This window comes from Triturus cristatus, chromosome 1_2 (genome assembly GCF_964204655.1).
Source record: "Triturus cristatus chromosome 1_2, aTriCri1.1, whole genome shotgun sequence".
NCBI classification, from domain to species: Eukaryota; Metazoa; Chordata; class Amphibia; order Caudata; family Salamandridae; genus Triturus; species Triturus cristatus.
This window is the reverse complement of record NC_140580.1, coordinates 174,350,849-174,369,072: the sequence shown is the minus strand read 5'-3', so window position 1 is coordinate 174,369,072 and position 18,224 is coordinate 174,350,849. Positions and strand designations below refer to the sequence as shown.

At 48.6% G+C, this 18,224-nt stretch overlaps 1 protein-coding gene across 1 annotated transcript in view; it reads right to left on the bottom strand.

Annotated features, from left to right (window-relative positions):
- SMNDC1 (survival motor neuron domain containing 1) overlaps positions 1 to 18,224 on the bottom strand; it is a 108,892-nt gene that overhangs the window by 55,695 nt on the left and 34,973 nt on the right. The window contains exon 3 of the mRNA XM_085603433.1: positions 14,895 to 15,037. Within this exon, the coding sequence (XP_085459559.1) occupies positions 14,895 to 15,037 (143 nt within the window). The remainder of the gene's footprint in view (positions 1 to 14,894; positions 15,038 to 18,224) is intronic.

The window sequence follows — 18,224 nt, the reverse complement described above, 5'->3', positions numbered from 1 at the left end:
GCCGAGTTGCACTTAATATCCTCTGAGAAAGGCAACTGCTCAATGGCGCTCTTACTTTTTTTTTTTTAAACTTTGTTTATTGAAATTTTACGTCATGTCATTACATACATACAAAAGCAAAAAGAAAACCATAAGCAGAGGCAAGTGGCAGTGCAGAACTCAGGTCGCATTAGCATCCGATCCAGTGTGATCGCAGGGGCCAAGTGAACAGTCGTGTACAGTAGAATAGGAGTGTTGATCGCTTGTATACAGGGTAGGGACATCGGGCAAAAGGTCAAAACACATTATAATCACCTGGTAGAGGCGTGGGGGCCCCTCAGACAAAGTTCACCCACGCGCTGCACATCACCCATAGCGCAGTCTCAGCCCAAAAATCTCGTATAACGAGTACATACAAACAATCCTCGCTCCCTGGAATATCGTAGAGGAGAGACCCAAAGGGGCTGCCCAGAGAGGAAGGTGGAGGAAGAAGAAAAGAAAACACCGCATCCACCCCCATACATCCATAGCAGCTCACCGTCCCCCCTATGCAGGATGTACGTCATGGACGGCGGGATCTGGATCGGCAACGGTCAGGGGAGGGGCGTCTGCTGTCAGAGCCTCCGGATACTGCAGTAAGTAACTTTGTAATGGTCCCCAGATATCGGCAGGGCGGGACTGGGCAGGGAGCAATTCGGAGTATGTCAGTACCTGCTCCTGGCAGTAGACCAGGTCCTTGAGCCACTCCTTAAATTTTGGAGCCCGTCCCCGTCCCCACCGGCAAGCTATGCGCCGTTTCGCCAATAGGAGCGCCGTCGTAACAAATTTGTGACTCGCACGCGGAATAGGTTTGGTGTATCCCAGTAACGCCTGTACAGGATCAGGTGCGAAGGGCAGCTCTATCATTTGCGAAATGGCAGAACACACATGTGTCCAATAGCTCTGGATAGTGGGGCATGTCCAGGACAAATGCAAGAAGCCCGCCTGGGGGGCATGGCATCTCTCGCAATTATCCGAGTCCTGCAGCTGAAATCTGTACTTGGTGACCGGAGTGCAGTAGAGACGGTTCAAGAATTTAAAATGTATGATACGGTGTCTACTACTTGCTGAAATCTGTTCCGTCTGCAAACAACAGTATGTCCACCTGTCATCACCTAGCTCCAACTCCCGCTCCCACTCCCCACGTGCCCGGGAAACGTCGAGTGTAGCGTCAGAGCGGACTGCATGATACAGTATCGAGACCAAATGTGAGGGTGAGGTGGCCTGGAGGATCCTATGTAATGGAGCCATGGTGTCAGGCTCAGTCGGGAAAGTCGGCAATATGGCCTTCATGCCATGCCTCAGTCTAAGGTAGGTAAAGAGCTCCAGGGGGGTAGGCGTGTACCCTTCAAAGAAGCGTTCCCGGTCGCGAAAGGTCCCGCCGGAGAACAGATCTCCCCATCTATGGAGTCCCAGCTTGCGAATCAAATCTTGAAACAGTCTCTCTTGGAGAAGAGGAAGCTGCGGATGATAAGCAATTGGGAGAAGAGGGGAGTACAGGAACGGACTTCCCACTCGCCTCGACAGTTCCAGCCAAGCCCTCACCGTGCCCTGCAAGGCGTTATAGCTGGTAGTGGTATGTGGGAGCACACTGTGCAGTAGGCCAGGCAGGGGCAGGGGCAGGGGCGCCGCCAGCCAGTCCTCCGCAGCGAGCTGGGGCATAAAAGCGATCGGGTGGAACCAGTAGTACGCCTAGTGCGCTTGGGCGCAATGATAGTACAGTTCCAGATCCGGTATATCGAAGCCTCCGCGCGAATATGGAGAGGTCATCGTAGCCCACTTCAATCTAGGTCTCTTCCCCCCCCACACCAACCGTATCAATTCGGATCGCAAACGAGTGAAGAAGTGCCTGCTCGGGGGGAAGGGAATGTTCATAAACAAGTATAGAAGCCGGGGAAGCACCACCATCTTAATCAGGGCTGCGCGCCCAGCCATCGACAGAGGGAGCGCAATCCAGCGGTCGACACAAGAGGAAACATGCAGCAATGTCGTGCCATAGTTTAACCGCATGAGCTCCTCCCTATCTCGAGAGATCTTAATGCCTAGGTACTTGACTTCGGACTCACTCCATTCTATGGGATAGTCGAGCGAAAAGGTCTGTGAGCCATCAGTTAGATGGAAGATCTGGGACTTTGACCAGTTGATTCGTACGCCCGACATCTCCCCATATGTCAAGAATTCCCGGAGGAGTGGGTTCAGGTTATTTTGAGGGTCCCGCACATACAGAGTAATGTCATCTGCATACAGCGACAGCAATATCTGTCGCTGCTCACAGAACAGCGCTCTGTTTTGGTGGCGTTGTCGGAGCCGCGAGGCGAGAGGCTCAAGCGCCAGTGCAAATAAGAGTGGGGAAAGTGGGCACCCCTGCCTGGTCCCTCGGGCAATTCCGAAGGGTTCGGACATCCTGCCATTGATTAAGACCCTGGCACACGGACTGCCATTAAGAATAGCTATCCATCCCAGGAACACCAGAGGAAAACCCATGTGAGTCAGCACAGCCACCAGATAATCCCACTCCAAGGAGTCGAACGCTTTCGTAGCATCCAAAAAAAACGCCACCATCTGTAGGCTGGGATCCACATTCTGCAAGACTGCAAATAGCGTGCGCAAGTTGTGCGACGTCGCCCTTCCGGGTATAAAACCCGATTGGTCCGGGAGTACCAGTCCCTCCATGAGGAGCGTCAAACGATTAGCCAGAGTTTTAGCAAGGATCTTTGCATCACAGTTAAGGAGGGACAAGGGCCGATATGAGTCCGGGGAAGTTGCCGGTTTACCTGGCTTCAAGAGGGAGGTAATCAGTGCCTCTCTCATGGAAGGGGGAAGCTTCCCTAGCGTGTGGGCCTCGTCGAATACCTCTTTTAAAATTGGGGCAAGGATATCAATGTAGGATTTATCGGGAGACCATCAAGGCCCGGGGTCTTCCCCGAGGCCATCTGCATTATGGCCTCCCGAATTTCGTCAATCCCCAGAGGAGCCATTAAGAACCGGCGCTGTCTGTCAGAAAGCCACCCCAATGTAATTTCCCCCAAATATCGGTCCAGCTCCGGCGCGTGTGCATGAGTAGAGGAGTACAGTTCAGTGTAGTGGGCAACAAACGTTTGCATTATAGACTGGGTATCCCTGTGGAGTGCCCCCGAAGATCCTTGGATCTCAAGGACATGGTTGTTGAAACGGGGCGGACGTATTGCCCATGCCAGGAATTTACCCGGCCGTTCTCCCTCCCCGTACCTGCGAGCTTGAAAGTGTTTCCCCCTAAACCGAACCTTTCTATCCGCGGTGGCTTTATAGTCAGACAATAGGTCTCGGAACCTGGCCTGCGCCTCTGCATCAGTGGAAAACGTGGGGGCGGTCTCCAGGGCCTTAAAGTCGGCCTCCAGTTTACTAAGGCTGTTACGTAGGTCCCTGAGGACTCCCACCCCTTTCGAAATGCACAGCCCCCTGATGGTAGCCTTAAAGGCCTCCCAGACTACAGCAACACTGTCCACCGTTCCACCATTTCGCTGAAAGAAGCCCTCGGTCTCCTGTGCAATTTCCGATTGAAAGACCTCATCCAACAGGGCAGAAGGCTGCAATCTCCAGGACATCGGAGAGCCAGCAAGGTCAACCAGTTCCACACCCATCAGGACCGGGGCATGATCGGAGTACGTGCGCGCAAGGTGTTGTACCCAGCATATCGTGGGAGCGAGTCCCGGGGAGACCAAGAAATAGTCCAATCTTGCCCACGTGGCGTGTGCAGCCGACCAATGCGTGCCCTCCAAGGTCGCCGGGTGCCTAGAGCGCCATGCGTCCAGCAGATGACGCTCAGTAAGAAGGTCGCGAACATATGCCTGCGAGCGAGAGTAGTGTTGAGGGCCGGGATTTGCCCTATCTTTCGTGGGATCAATAGCTACATTAAAATCACCTCCCCACACTAAGTAAGTGGAGCCTATGCTCAAAATCTCCCCCCAGAGCGCCTGAAGGCATTTCGGATCATCAAAGTTGGGGCCATAGTAACACGCCAGAGTGAGCGTGTCCGCACCCATGCGTCCCCAGACAATACAATACCTGCCCTCCCTATCTGTCAGTCCGTTCACCCAGGTGAACAAAGGGGGTGTGTTTCTTAATGAGGATTGCAACTCCTCGTGAGTAAGTGGAGTAGGAGGAAAAGGAACGGTGTATAGCCCACCTGGATGCAAACAGCGATGGCCTGGATGGGTCCAGGTGAGTCTCTTGAAGGAAAGCCACGCTGATGTGATGTCTATCCAGATACGCCAGGATCTGTCTACGCTTTCTAGGGTCTCCCAAACCCCTCACATTCCAGGTCAGGAAATTAAGCTGCCCAGTAAAGTCCCTGCTTGCCCACGGATCACCCATGGGGATCAACAATTCTCAGATATAGTAACACAATGCCACCGCCGCCACTAAAATGATGCGAAACAGACGATGCAATCACCACAACATACCAATTAACACTAACAGACAAAAGAAAATTCCCCACTCCCCCCCCCCCCCCCCACCCCTCACCCACAGCAGCATCCCAATCATGCCATCTGGATAGTCCCCTTCCTCCCCACCCCAGAACCAAACCCTTCTATAGCCAGCGCCACAAGGGATTAACATTTAAACTGAAAGACAATGGGGTAATACCCTTTGGAGGTCAGTCTAGGTGGAGACACCGTGTCCCCTCGACCCATGGGAGTGCGCCCGGCCATGGACCGAGCCCCCTCCAGGGACAAAGAGCGCCCAGCGAAGTGAGATGTCCTGAGAGTCAGGTGCGCGTTAAATGGAGGTAGGGCTCTGGTTACATCCCCCCCACCCACAGCGCAGCCAGGCCTTCAAGTCCCCATAACATGGTCCATGGCAGCATACATCTGCATCCGCTTACCAACTGTCGAACATCTGCCCCGGAAGCGCCAGGTCGACGACCCAGCGCCGTCATACAGAGGCCGGCGAGGATGGGCTGTCCAGTTCGCGCCTCTTGACCCGATTCAGAAATTCCTCTGCTTGTTGGGGTTTAGTGCAGAAGATTTGTTTCCCCTGGTGGGTGATGCGTAAGCGAGCTGGGTAGAGTAGCGCATAGTCAATTTGAGCAGCCCGCAACTTTTGTTTGACCTGTACGAATTTCTTCCGCTCCTCCTGGACCACTGGAGTGAAGTCAGGAAATATGGTAAAGGCAATGCCGTCGTATGATAGGGTCTTCTTCTCCCTCGCCACTCGAAGTGCCGCATCCCGGTCCCGGAAGTTCAGCAAACGGGCGATGATAGGGCGGGGGGGGGGGGGGGGCCCGGCGGCGGCCTCGGAGCCAGTGATCTGTGTGCCCTCTCAACGATGAACTGCGGGGATAGGGAGTCAGCCCCCACCACCGCGCGCAGTTGACCCTCTACATAGTCCTCCATCTTGCATACGTGGGTCGACTCTGGTATGCCAAGTAGGCGAACATTATTCCTCCTACTACGCGCCTCCAATTCCTCATTCTTGGCCGCTATCACGTGAAGGACTTTGTCCATGCGCGCCACAGTGTCTGACAATTGTGATATGCGATCCTCGGAATCAGAGATACGCCGCTCCGCCTCCGAGATGCGTTCTCCATGACTGTCCACCTTGTGCACAAGCGAGTCCATACGTGACTGCATGGAGTCCATTTTATCCACTATGGTCGCCAGACTTTGCCGCATATCCAGCAGTATGGATTTGACGTCATCGCCCGCCTGGACTGTTCCCATGAGGCACAGGGTCAAGACTGATTTGCATATGGCCATGTCTAAACTGGGGTGGCGTAGTGGGCAAAAGAACGATGGATTTAACCCAGATCTCTTGACTGGGGGAGAATGTCTGCATTGTCAGCATTCCGTCCATCATTTGTTTGTTGTAACGTTTTTCGCCCTAAGTGGGATGGGTATTCCCAGACGTGGGACCCGTGCTCACTACGCCACTGGAGTCAAGCTATCCTGGCTGATGACGGCTGATAGCCAGAAACCGGTCCTAGGATGCTTGATTCCGGTCCAGGGAAGACATGGCTTGGCAGTTCGGGCTGGACTGTTCCCATGAGGCACAGGGTCAAGACTGATTTGCATATGGCCATGTCTAAACTGGGGTGGCGTAGTGGGCAAAAGAACGATGGATTTAACCCAGATCTCTTGACTGGGGGAGAATGTCTGCATTGTCAGCATTCCGTCCATCATTTGTTTGTTGTAACGTTTTTCGCCCTAAGTGGGATGGGTATTCCCAGACGTGGGACCCGTGCTCACTACGCCACTGGAGTCAAGCTATCCTGGCTGATGACGGCTGATAGCCAGAAACCGGTCCTAGGATGCTTGATTCCGGTCCAGGGAAGACATGGCTTGGCAGTTCGGGCTGGACTGTTCCCATGAGGCACAGGGTCAAGACTGATTTGCATATGGCCATGTCTAAACTGGGGTGGCGTAGTGGGCAAAAGAACGATGGATTTAACCCAGATCTCTTGACTGGGGGAGAATGTCTGCATTGTCAGCATTCCGTCCATCATTTGTTTGTTGTAACGGTCCCCCCGCACCGGCCTCCGGCTGGGACCTGGTGGTCTTTTTTGTCTCGAAGGTGAGGCGAGGCTGACGGCTGTCCGGCTTCCCCATGACGACCCCGGCAGGCAGACCACAGCAGGAGCAAGGATATGGCCGGAAAGACCGGATCGTAAGGTAGTCCACGAGGTGCAAGAGGGACCAAGGGGGAACGCAGCTCCGCAGGGGCAGAGGCGATCTACCAATCTGGGCGCAGGCACACCTCAACCCCTACGAGAGCGCCAGCCAATCCCCTCCACCAGCGGCGGATAAGCACGCCAGGGACAGGTCCCAGCGCCAGGAGCCGCTCTCGATCACCCGGGGCCGCCACACTCCTCCACAACAGGCCGCTCGCTACCAGGGCAGCAGGAGCGCCCTCTCTCCGGGCCACCAATCGCTACGAACCAGCCAGGGGGGGGCAGAGGGGCCCAAACTGGGTCCCCCAAGTACTCACAGCAGCCGTAGCCCTCCATCAAGGATCCAGTCTGAGGAAAGAGGCAGGCCCCGTCCTCCAGCGCCTCCAGGCCCACAGCGACCACCGCAGCTCCGCCGCAGCCTCAGTGCGATCCCAGGCGCAGGCCTCACAAAGCAGAAAGCGATGCAGGACAGGCCATAGGCCTCCGCCTCCAGCAAGCAAGTCCCCCGGGTCTCAAAAGCCTGCTGAATCCGCCGATCGTCGCACCACACCCAGTGGGTAAGGAGACAGGCCACAGCGGGGGTGGATGGGTCCCCACAGCGCGAGGCAGGTGAGGCAGCGCCGCGCCGCCGCAGTGTCTGGGGAAGGCCGGGGAGGTGACAGCCGCGGTCGTCGCGGCCGCCGGCAGCTCACCTCGTCAATATGCGTGCCCCCAGCAAGCTCTCGATGCAGCCGCCGCCGCGGCAGTAGGATCAGCACAGGGCGAGGGCACCAGTCGGGGCACACGAGGCCCACTGCGGCTGTAATGCAGGGCAGCCGCCCGCAGCTCAGGCGCCGGAGGCGAGGCCCTCCGTCCACGTGTGCAGCGCCGCTCCCGCGTAGCGGTAGTACCCCGGTCACGGCTCCAGACGAGTTCTCACGCCAGCCGGCGCGGTCAGCAGCAGCCTCTCGGTCTGGCCCCGCCGAGTCCCCCAGGGCAATGCAGAGCCTGGGCAGCAGCAGCGGTGTACGGGAATTCACCAGGGTCCGTTTTTACAGTGAATCGCGACGCTCAGGGAGGATTTATGTAGGATGTTGTCGCTGGGCTGCGGGAGCTTCACCCACAGGCAGCCATTCCGCTGTGCGCCACCTAGCGCCTCCATGGCGCTCTTACTTAATGACAAACTGACATTCTCCAACAGATGTGGCACATGGCCATAAAGTTTTCATAAGGAGTTGTGGTAGAAGCATGAATTCTCTGCATCTGGAACCCTTGGTGGTGGCTTGCACCCACTTGTCCGAGGAATGTCCTATTTGCTAGAGGAAAAGAAGATCACTCAATCTTCCTGCTACAAGTGTTGTCCTGTGGTAAATGGTGGTAGTTACGGTTTTCAGTGAAAGGATATAGACTATATGGGCATGTGGGTCTTTCCGGGAATGGTGCAGTCAAAGCCTTAAATTTTTCGTATGGCCTTTCCTTTATGCAACGTTACAGAGACTATTGTTCCCCAGTAGGTTCATTTCCACTATTACCCTCCTGTATACCAACCCTATAGCACGCATCCGGGTGAATGGCTCAATCTCTGAATCCTTCGATATCTTCCGGGGCACTGGACAAGGCTATGCCCAGTCACCCATTTTTATCATAATTGCTATAGATTCCATGGTCCGTCAACTTCCTACTATCCCCATGCATCGCAGTCTCAATTTTGAGCCCAGCCAATTGCTCCTATGTACTCAGAAGACATTCTGCTTTGCATTCATCATCCCTCAGACAATTTGGTTCCCTTGGTGCGGGAAATTGTCAGATTTGGTGGCCTTACCGTCCGGCACATAAATTGGGCAAAATCCAAGCTTTTTCCTTTTACGGATGCCACCCAACAGTTCTTCTGTGACTACCCCTGAAATGGTGCGACGAGACAACCAAATATTTGGGCATTACACAACATAGGGATGGGACCAAGTGGTTGGTTTTTTAACATTCCCATACAACTGACAAACTCATTCTTTCTCACGCTGCATAGTGTTCTGAAAATGATTTAGGCTGGTCGCCGGCCCGATTCAACACAAATATTTTTTTCATCATTTTGTTGTTGAAAATTGATACGTATATTTAATTTTTCATATTCCAAAAATTTAATACAGTGCATCTTATTTAAAATGATGATACAATTCAGAGTTTTAAAGTGAATGTGTGAGAAAGAGCAACACATTTTTTACAGCCGTAACCCAAACGGTCTAGACCGCCACCATAAAACGGGTCTGTTTAGCCGGACACTATACGCGGTACCAGCGTGTTCCCAGGCTAATGTGAATGGGACCACAAAGTAGACTGAAGATTCGGCACCGGCAAGCCGCCTTTTAGAAAACCGCACCTTAGTGGCAGAGAAAGGAGATCCCAACATCGGACAGTCGAGCATCAAAACATTTTAGGTAAGCCCATGTCCATGCAAAAGGAGTGATAAGCATTTCCACATGGTTACTACATAACCAGTGTCCATGCATAAGATATCAGTGCTGAAATTTATCGCGCTGCTGTTGAAAATCCGCAGCTTTGCTTTTAAGCATAGTATAGACACATTGCTTCATGCGCATCTTAACCAAGGCTTAGCTACCTTTTTAAACTTGGACATAGGATTTTAGGCCCCGAGTCGCCCATATAAACTTCTCCTTTAGACTTAGCCATTGGCACTAAATAGCTCCTCCTGATTTTTATCTGTAGATATTACTGCATTTCACCCATCTCGACTGGAGCTTCAGAAAACCATCGGTTTTGGTAAGAATTTGCAAGCTTTGCTTGACTTTTAAAACTCCAAGTACGTAACAAGTCACAATACCTTAAAAATATTTCATTTTATGGTTAGGTCTGCATACCAATCATATTACCCAAAGTACTTGGTCAGCCTCTTTTAAATTATACTTGCAAGCTCTAGCTACAAGGTAACAGTTTCCTTGTCATCTTATCATTCATCACTTGGGATATAAAGGTTTTTATACCTCCTTTCAAATTTATTCTTTCCTTTGCTTCTTCCTTTATGGGTTGATTTATAAATTGCATGTCGTATCTTTGGCACATAAAACACATAGGTATCCAATTGGATTTGAGAGTCAGATCTCTTTGGAGTATTTTGGAAAGCTATTTTCTACTTTTCTAACACGAAGGGTGAAATACAAAATGCATTTAATTGTCATGTTTCACTTGCTTTTATGGCGCACCATGGTTTTAATTGTATAGTTGAAAATTATTATATGAAGTAGGACCTGTATTTGGTAACCCAGATGCATGTGTGTATATTTTAAGAATTCACATCAAACATGGCTTCCTGATGAAGGCTCAAAACTGAAACGCGCGTAGGACACGACTGATCTTAGCCATGATTATATTGATTGTTTTTTTTCCAATTGAAACAGAGGCTACATTCCAATTGGTGAAACCTCATCCTGATTAAATTATTATATTTCCATATTAGGTGACAAGTTGAATTGTGTAATATCAATCATTATTGACTTGTAATGAAAAGATTGGACAAACGGGGGTTTGCCTCAAAATATAATACATGCTATGAATTTTTGTATGAAATCACATTGTCAGATAAATAGTGTATGAATGTGGAAGAGAGTGTGGATAGGATTTGGTTAAAACATAACACCAAGGGAATGAAATAAGATGCGCTGTATTCAATTTTTTGAATATGAAAAACTAAATATACGTATCAATTTTTAACAAAATGATGAAAGAAAAATATTTATTGTGTTGAATTAAAATAAAAACAATTTTGTAATGTATTAGCATCTGGTATATGGTCTATTGATGGAGAAATCTCCATGGTCCACTTAGTATCTAATTTCCTAAACGTTTTGTACTCAATTTCAATTTTCTCCCTGATTTAGGAATCATTTTCAGGGGTACCCTTTTTTGTTCACAACCTGGAGGAACCATGTTCAGATCCTAGGCAGCGATTATGTACTCCCCAGCGCGCCCCATTTCTCATAACCCATGGCGACCTTGGATGCTTCGAACACCTGTCCAACCTACATTGCAACGACACAAGCTCCACATGCTGGGGCATTTATTCCCAGATGGGCATGTGCGCTCCCATTCGGTAGCCACTAGAGTCACCAACTTTACCTATATGGATAACTTCATATTTAAGATGATTTTGTCCCTTTAACAAATTTCATAATGGACGCGGACAGATCTCATATGGTCACTAAGCTTTCCTGTGAATGCATAGCCATTAAACACACCCATGACAGCAAGGTTGGTTTGAAATGACCTGGGTCACCCTATCCAAGATAAAGACTGGTCCTACTGCTATGCGCAGATCAAACTGTTCTCGGCCAACCACCACCATAAATTACCTCAGTTCCATTTGCTACACAGATCTACACCACCCCTTTTGGCCTGGTCAACAGTGACCCTTCCAGGTCCTCTTTGTGCCCTAAAAGCAAGCTCCCACTGGCCGACTTCTGAACCTTAACATGGACCTGCCCCCTTATTGCCGCATTTTGAGCTGATGTGTTTAACACCCTCTCCCTTATGATCTTGGAAACTCTTGGCCCCTTCACCCATGTTGGCAACCCTGGGCTGTATTACCGACGTCCCGAAGAGTACTCATAGGTTCACCGTTATAGCCTTACTACCTGCGAAGAGGGAGGTACATTACGGTAGGGTAGCGCTAGCGGTCTTACAGTTTAATCTTGGATACAGAGCATAACATTGCGAACTGACCAGTGAAGTGTATGCTACACTGCAGCCCCCTCTCACTTCTAGGCCGAAGGGTATCTGACAGTCTAAGTGCTAATCTACGCTACCTGAAGACAGATGCTAAAAGCCTTGACCCTTCCACTGCATTCTCCTCTTATTCCACCAATCAGTATGTGATTATATAATGCGTGCTTTTTCCTATGTATTGCCCAGCCTGTTACTCCACTGCCCCAGTGTAATTACTGAAGTCAAGTGTATTAATCTGATTACACATATTGCATTTAACTTTGTATTGGTTTGCTGCTATGCATAATGCTCTTTGCAATCTTACTATGAGACTCATGATGTCCATGTTTTTTTCTTTTTCAACTTTGATGTAAAATGATCAAATAAAAAAAAAAAAAAAAAAAAAAAAAAACACGTAGCGAGCAGTCAATGAAATGTAAACACTGCTGAATTCACAGGCCTAGAAAGCAGCCCACAGTACCATAGCAAAGTAACCATGAAAAGGCAAAAAAACAACATATGAGACATCTCTATAAATGCCACACACACTAACTTTGTCAGAGAGCTAGATTCCTACATTCATTAGTAAGGAAGGAGGAAAAGGAATTAAAGTCATGAGACTTCACAGCATATAGGGTGGCTAGAGGATCTGCAGGTCCCAGGCATTTTATTTTTTAGGACAATCTCCATATTCCCAACTTTCAATGGAAAAAATGCCTCATTCAGGTGACGAAAATGGACCCAAGAGAAATGGGTGTATATAAAGAGTATGTGAGCAAGAATGGGGAGAAAGAAAGGATGTTCATCACACAAATTTAGAGGCAACAGTCTGAATTTGATGAACTCAAGACGACAGCTTTCAAGATACCACACGTGGACTGCATCAAACACGGATGAGGGATCACCATCATCCACAAAGAATCCACACTGCAGGATACCACCACCACCACATTCATGGAACACCTAAACTTCGAACTCAGAACAGACGGCAAAACCACCATCAGAAGTCCCTCTCGCCTATAGATCTCCAGGACCACGCAGCAGCTTCTGCGACGCCATCCCCAAGTTCGTCGCTCCTCAGGCAATCTACTCCAACCACTATGACTTCCTCGGAGATCTCAACTTTCAACTCTATGACATCAACACAGCCAACCTACTCAAAAGCATGAGCAACATCAGCCTTGTCCAGCTCGTTACCGACCCCACACACACTGGACATACGCTGGAACCCATCTTCACAGTCAGCAACAGAGTCAAGTACAGCTATGCCACCAAGCTCACCTGGACAGGCCACACAATCATTCACTTCAACACAGCAACCCCCAGCACTGCGATCAGACCGTCCAGCACCTTACATCGCAGTTGGAAGAATGTATCTTAAAGCCAATGGACCGACGCCCTTAACACCACCCACCCGGACACCACCACCTACCTTGAACAAGCATACAACAACTTCACCACCTGGATCTCTGACTGTGCCGACAGAATTGCCCCATCAAAGACTAGAGATCCTACAAATTACCAGCTCATACACCCCAAAATTGAGAATCCCGAAACGCAACTGTAAAGGAAATGTTGCAGCAGAAAGGAGACCACAGACTGGACCACCTTCAAGACAACGCTCAACCAGTACCACCAACTCTTGAAGGAAGCAAGAAGGAACGCCTTAGCTGACAACATCGAAGCCAGCGCCAACCACATCAAGGAACTCTTCAACATTATTAGGAAGTTCTCCAACCCAGCAGAAACAGAAAATGCCATCAACCCCACACAAGAACTCTTGACATCCGGGAGGACTTTTTCCATGAGAATATCTCCACCATCTACAAAAACTTCGAACCTCGACCGGACACAACCGACATCCTCAGCCTTCCCACTCCCATAACCACGACTCCTGAACACCGCCTGGGACCAGCTCACCATGCAGCACACACCCGACATCATGCTCTCGGTCCACTAGAGTGCAACCATGGACCCCCATCCCCACCACATGTCAGACTTTGGCAGCAAGATCATCAGCTCACAACCACCTGCAACACATCCATCACCCCAGCCACCTTCACAGATGAGTGGAAACACGCCAAAGTAAATCCCCTCCTCAAGAAACCTTCGGCCGACCCCAGCAACCCCAAAAACTACTGGCCCATCTCCCTTAGGTACTAAAAAAAGGACATCAACCGCCAGCTCATGGAATACTTTGAGAACAACTACCTGGATGTAACCCAATCTGGATTCCGCATGAACCACAGAACCGAAACCGCCCTGATCGAAGCCACTGATTACATCAGAACCCTGCTAGACCGAGAAGGAGTGGCTGCCATGATCCTCCTCGTCCTCTCAGCAGCCTTCAACACCGATAAAGAGGCTTCATCAGAATAGAACCTAAGACGATGCTCTCAAACAGATCGCATACTTTCTCACCAGAAGAACACAGAGAATCCACCAGCCACCTTTCACCTCGAAGCCCAAGAACATTTGCAGTGTCCCACAAGGCTCACTCAGCCCTACACTGTTAAACTCCATTGCAAACATAGGAACCACAGACTGAACTTTATCTCCCACACAGATTAACACCCAGCTCATCCTCTCTCATTCCGACGACCCACCAATCCCAATTGCCAACTTCCACCTGTGCATGACCAATGTCGCCGGCTGGATGCAAAACAACTGCATGAAGCTCAGACAAGAGCAAAGTACTGATTTTTGGGAACAACACGGACCAACCCCGGAACCTCAGCATCTTGGTCGGCAAACTTACCATGAAAAATCAGATCAACGCAGTCTTCTCTGCTTGCTTCCTCACTCTGCGCATGCTCCAAAAGATCTTGATCCCATCTCCGCAAGACGCACCATCTCAAGTCCTCACCACCAGCCGCCTGGACTACGGCAACACACATTACGCAGGAATCTCCATTCACCTCAAGAGACTACAGACCATACAGTACGCAGCGGCCAGACTCCTCCTCGATCTCCCCAGACATAACCCACATCACCCACCCCCCCACTTGAAAACTCCACTGGCTCTACGTCCACAAGAGATACCTATTCCAGATTGACCCACGCCTCCAAAACCCTACACAAAGTACCATCAACCACCAACTGAGGTTCCACCAAACTCCTTTGATCCACCTCTCCCTAGCCCAGATCCCTCGCATCCACCAAACCAACAGTGGAGGACGCTCCTTTTCCCACCTCAGTACGAAGTCCTGGAACAGCCTCTCCATCCATCTCCGGACGTCACCCTCTCTTCAGTTCAGTAGAGGACTAATGACCTGGCTATTCAACTGATGAACCAAGCAGGTTGGACCTCAGAGCCTGGATACCCTCATGGGTGATTAGTCACACGTTTTAAATACACCTTGATTGACTGACTGATTACGTACTGACAACTGCGAACATGCTACAGACCTAGGGAACCTCTTTCCCGTAGTCGTTCATTCCCATAATCAGAAGGACAACCTAAAACTGAAGAAAATGATCTTACCATTGGATTGAAAGTCATAACAACTGATAGGAATTGGTATTCTGCACTTACTGTCCATCTTCGCTCCAGACTGACATGCATCGATCACCAACTTGCCAAAAATTAGCAGGCAGATCAGTGGTAGAATGGTCTGAGCTTGCAAGGTTTTCAGATGGTTGTGTGGAAAGGAGATCTTTGGTTAATTCTATAACTTCCTGAAAAAAAGAAAAACATTTTAGGTGAGGTGAACTAACTTTTTAAAAAACATTAAGCAGAAGTGAGTCAAAAGTGCATCATGAGTCAAATGAGCTATACTCAGATTTTTTAAAGTGTTTAAATATAGACAAAATAAAGATCCACTGCAAGAAGCCCACCAACAATATAGGACAACTATGCTTTTTTTAATGATTGAAAATTAATCTATTTACACATTTTTGACTGGCTATACATTTAGTCAGTAGATAACTTTTTAGGCACTTTCTGTAACTAGGTAAGATTTAGGAAAGAGTAGACCATACCCAAGAAAGAAGAAATTAAAGACCAACTAACTGTGCAAGGGGGTATTGTACAATGAATCCATCAAATATGGATAAAAAGCTAAATTCTGCAGCTTTGCACTGAGTGGACAATTTCTAAGCAGCACTTTTCTTCGAACACAGTATTAGTAAGCTGAAGTATGTGCCATCACACATTTACCTGAGTGCAGAGAGCTCTAAAAATGCTTGCCCTCATAAAACCCTTACCAGAATCATAAAGCTATGTACAGCGAGATAGAACAGATTAAAGGCATACATTCATTTGGCACTAGCAATAGGTTTTGTCTAATACAGTACAGCTCCAGATTTTATTAGGTGTAGATCATCATTATTATATGGGTTAGTTAATATGCGGTCCTAGTATGCCAATTTCTTTATGGTCAGACCTAGGTGGCAAAATGGCCAATTGTACAGATTGTACACTGTACCATTTAGTACTTGCGAACACAGACACAATCTGCAGCATCTGCAAAGATCTTTAAAAGTTGTGGTACTGTCACAATTGTGTAGATGTAAATATGGGCAACAACTAATGGGATACAACTTACCTTGCATTCAAGGTAGTCCACCAGTGAACCGAAAGCTATTTTATTTTCATGTTACATTGTTAATGGATGCAGTAAGTAATGATAGCCTGAGGAGGCTTCAACGTGTGCATGATAAATAGCCTGTGAGCACAGTGCACCCACTATATACATTATTCCCAAGACAATCAGCCAAACAGCATACATTACATAAATAGCATGTATTATGTATGTAAATTCATAGAGGATTTAAGCAAACCAAGTCAACTTCAACAAATTTGTTGCTCAAGACACGTGTCAATATGCATGTGCAGAATACTGAGAACATAACATTTGAGCACTACATATGTATCCTGCTTTGTTCTTTACCACGAGGCTGGTATAGCTACCAGTTTCCCTCTTATCTGCTCTGCTACTGCCTTTTCCACTTATCCTTTGTATGCCAGCTGTCGCCCTTTGTTGCCTTCCCAGCTACTGCTTATTCTCTGTACTTGCTCCATCTCCCCTCCAGCACCCGTCACAGCTCATACTACTTTTTACAGTGTCCCTATGGAACAGCACAAGCTGAAGCAAATGGTGGGAAGGGAACTAAGTCCAGGCAGTGTATTTGTGGACTTCCTTCTACATGTAGGTAAAAGGTGTTGCTTCAGTTTCTCTCTCAAATCTCCTCCAAAAACTTGTCAAGCCTTCATTCTTTCACAGAGTCATGTAATTTCTCTCCCAAATAATCCCCAAGTCTAGTTAGACACGTCACACAATAGCCATGAAAAACATAAGCCGGTCAAAATGTGGCCTAACGGCTAGGGCGGTCAACCTCAAATCTGGGGAACCGGGTTGGAGTCTCAGGAATGACGCTCAACATCAGGACATCCTGCTATTCTGGGTAAATCACTTAATCTCCCAGTGCCTAACAAAAATGAATGTGTGCTTGTATAACAGCTGGTGATCATGTAAAGCGCTCCGATACCTCTGGGTCAAGTTTGCGTTATATATAAACTCCGGGGGGAGCGCAATGGGGAGATGGGAAAAAGAATACCAGGTCTAAATGAAGCATTCTTAAAGCTCCTGTGTGCCTTTGGGCTCCCACTCACCTATTGTGGAACAGGACAACTGAAGCAAAGCTATGGGAGAGGGAAAAAGGCAGGCAATACAACTAGCCCCACATAGCTTCCAGCAGGATACTAAAACGGTCTGCAGGCTTCCAGTTCATGGCTTTGTGCATGAGGCAATATTTTCCAGCAGTGTTAACCAATCCCATCCAGTATAGAACTCTAAAGGATCTGCACGCTCGAGGGTTAGGGAGTGGACGGTGTATAGAACTCCACTATTCAGAGGTCCAGCCCAACCTCAAAGGAGGGGCCAGACGTAACTAATTTCTGAAGTAGGTAACAGCATTAAAAAAAAAAAAAAAAAAAAAAAAGTAATGGAGTCTGCTCCAAAGCACAAAATGGATTGTGCTGCATGGAATCTCTCTCTACAACACTGTAATGTTAAGCCGGTTGGTCACAAAGAAATATGGCAGGTAGTATCCACAAAAATGAATCTTCGACCCACAGCATACTTCTTTCTTTGACAATTTGCGAACTGTAGCAGAGTGTCTCGCTGCACTACACCATTTTGCATTATTTGTCAATTGTCAGGCAGGTCCTCTTCACTGATCAAATGAAAACAAATAAAATGGAAGACCACTAAGAAAGGGATCAACAGGATACAGATGTAGGGCAGTTGCACAGCTATGCACTCTTGCAGAAACTTAATATGGCCACATGCGCCAATCGTTCATAGTTGATCAAACTAGCTAAATAGCATTGGGTGGTACAGTACCACAAGACAAAACGTGACAAGGAAGGTGCCGTATGACTGCAATTGCATGCCCCCTGTTGCCCTTCCAAAGGCCACTTGCCAATGGCAGTAAGCGAGACTGATTTGCAGTGCGCCATACCACCATAAAATACATTAAACAGAACATGCAACGTAGTATACACATTATTAAAAATTGTCTGTGCTTAGTAAGGTGCATATTAGGAAGAAAGTACCTGACGTACTTTTTTTTTTTTTTTTAAAGCTGTGCCCCACCATCTTCTGAATTTGGAAAGCTATGATGCCCACTCAAGCCCCCCTATTGATTGTACGTTTTGAGCATCCATGCGTTTTTCCGTCAGTGAGCCTACTATCATTGAGGTGTTTGTCAACACCAGAGCTGTGTGAAAAGGGGACCAGAAGTGTATCCTTTAGGAGGGTGGCAACTGTCCTTTCAATGTTTTGCGAGGACTGATTAGGGTTGATTCCTGTGCAGGGGGTACCAATTGTTTTACCTTTATTCCAGTGAAGAGACTGCTTAC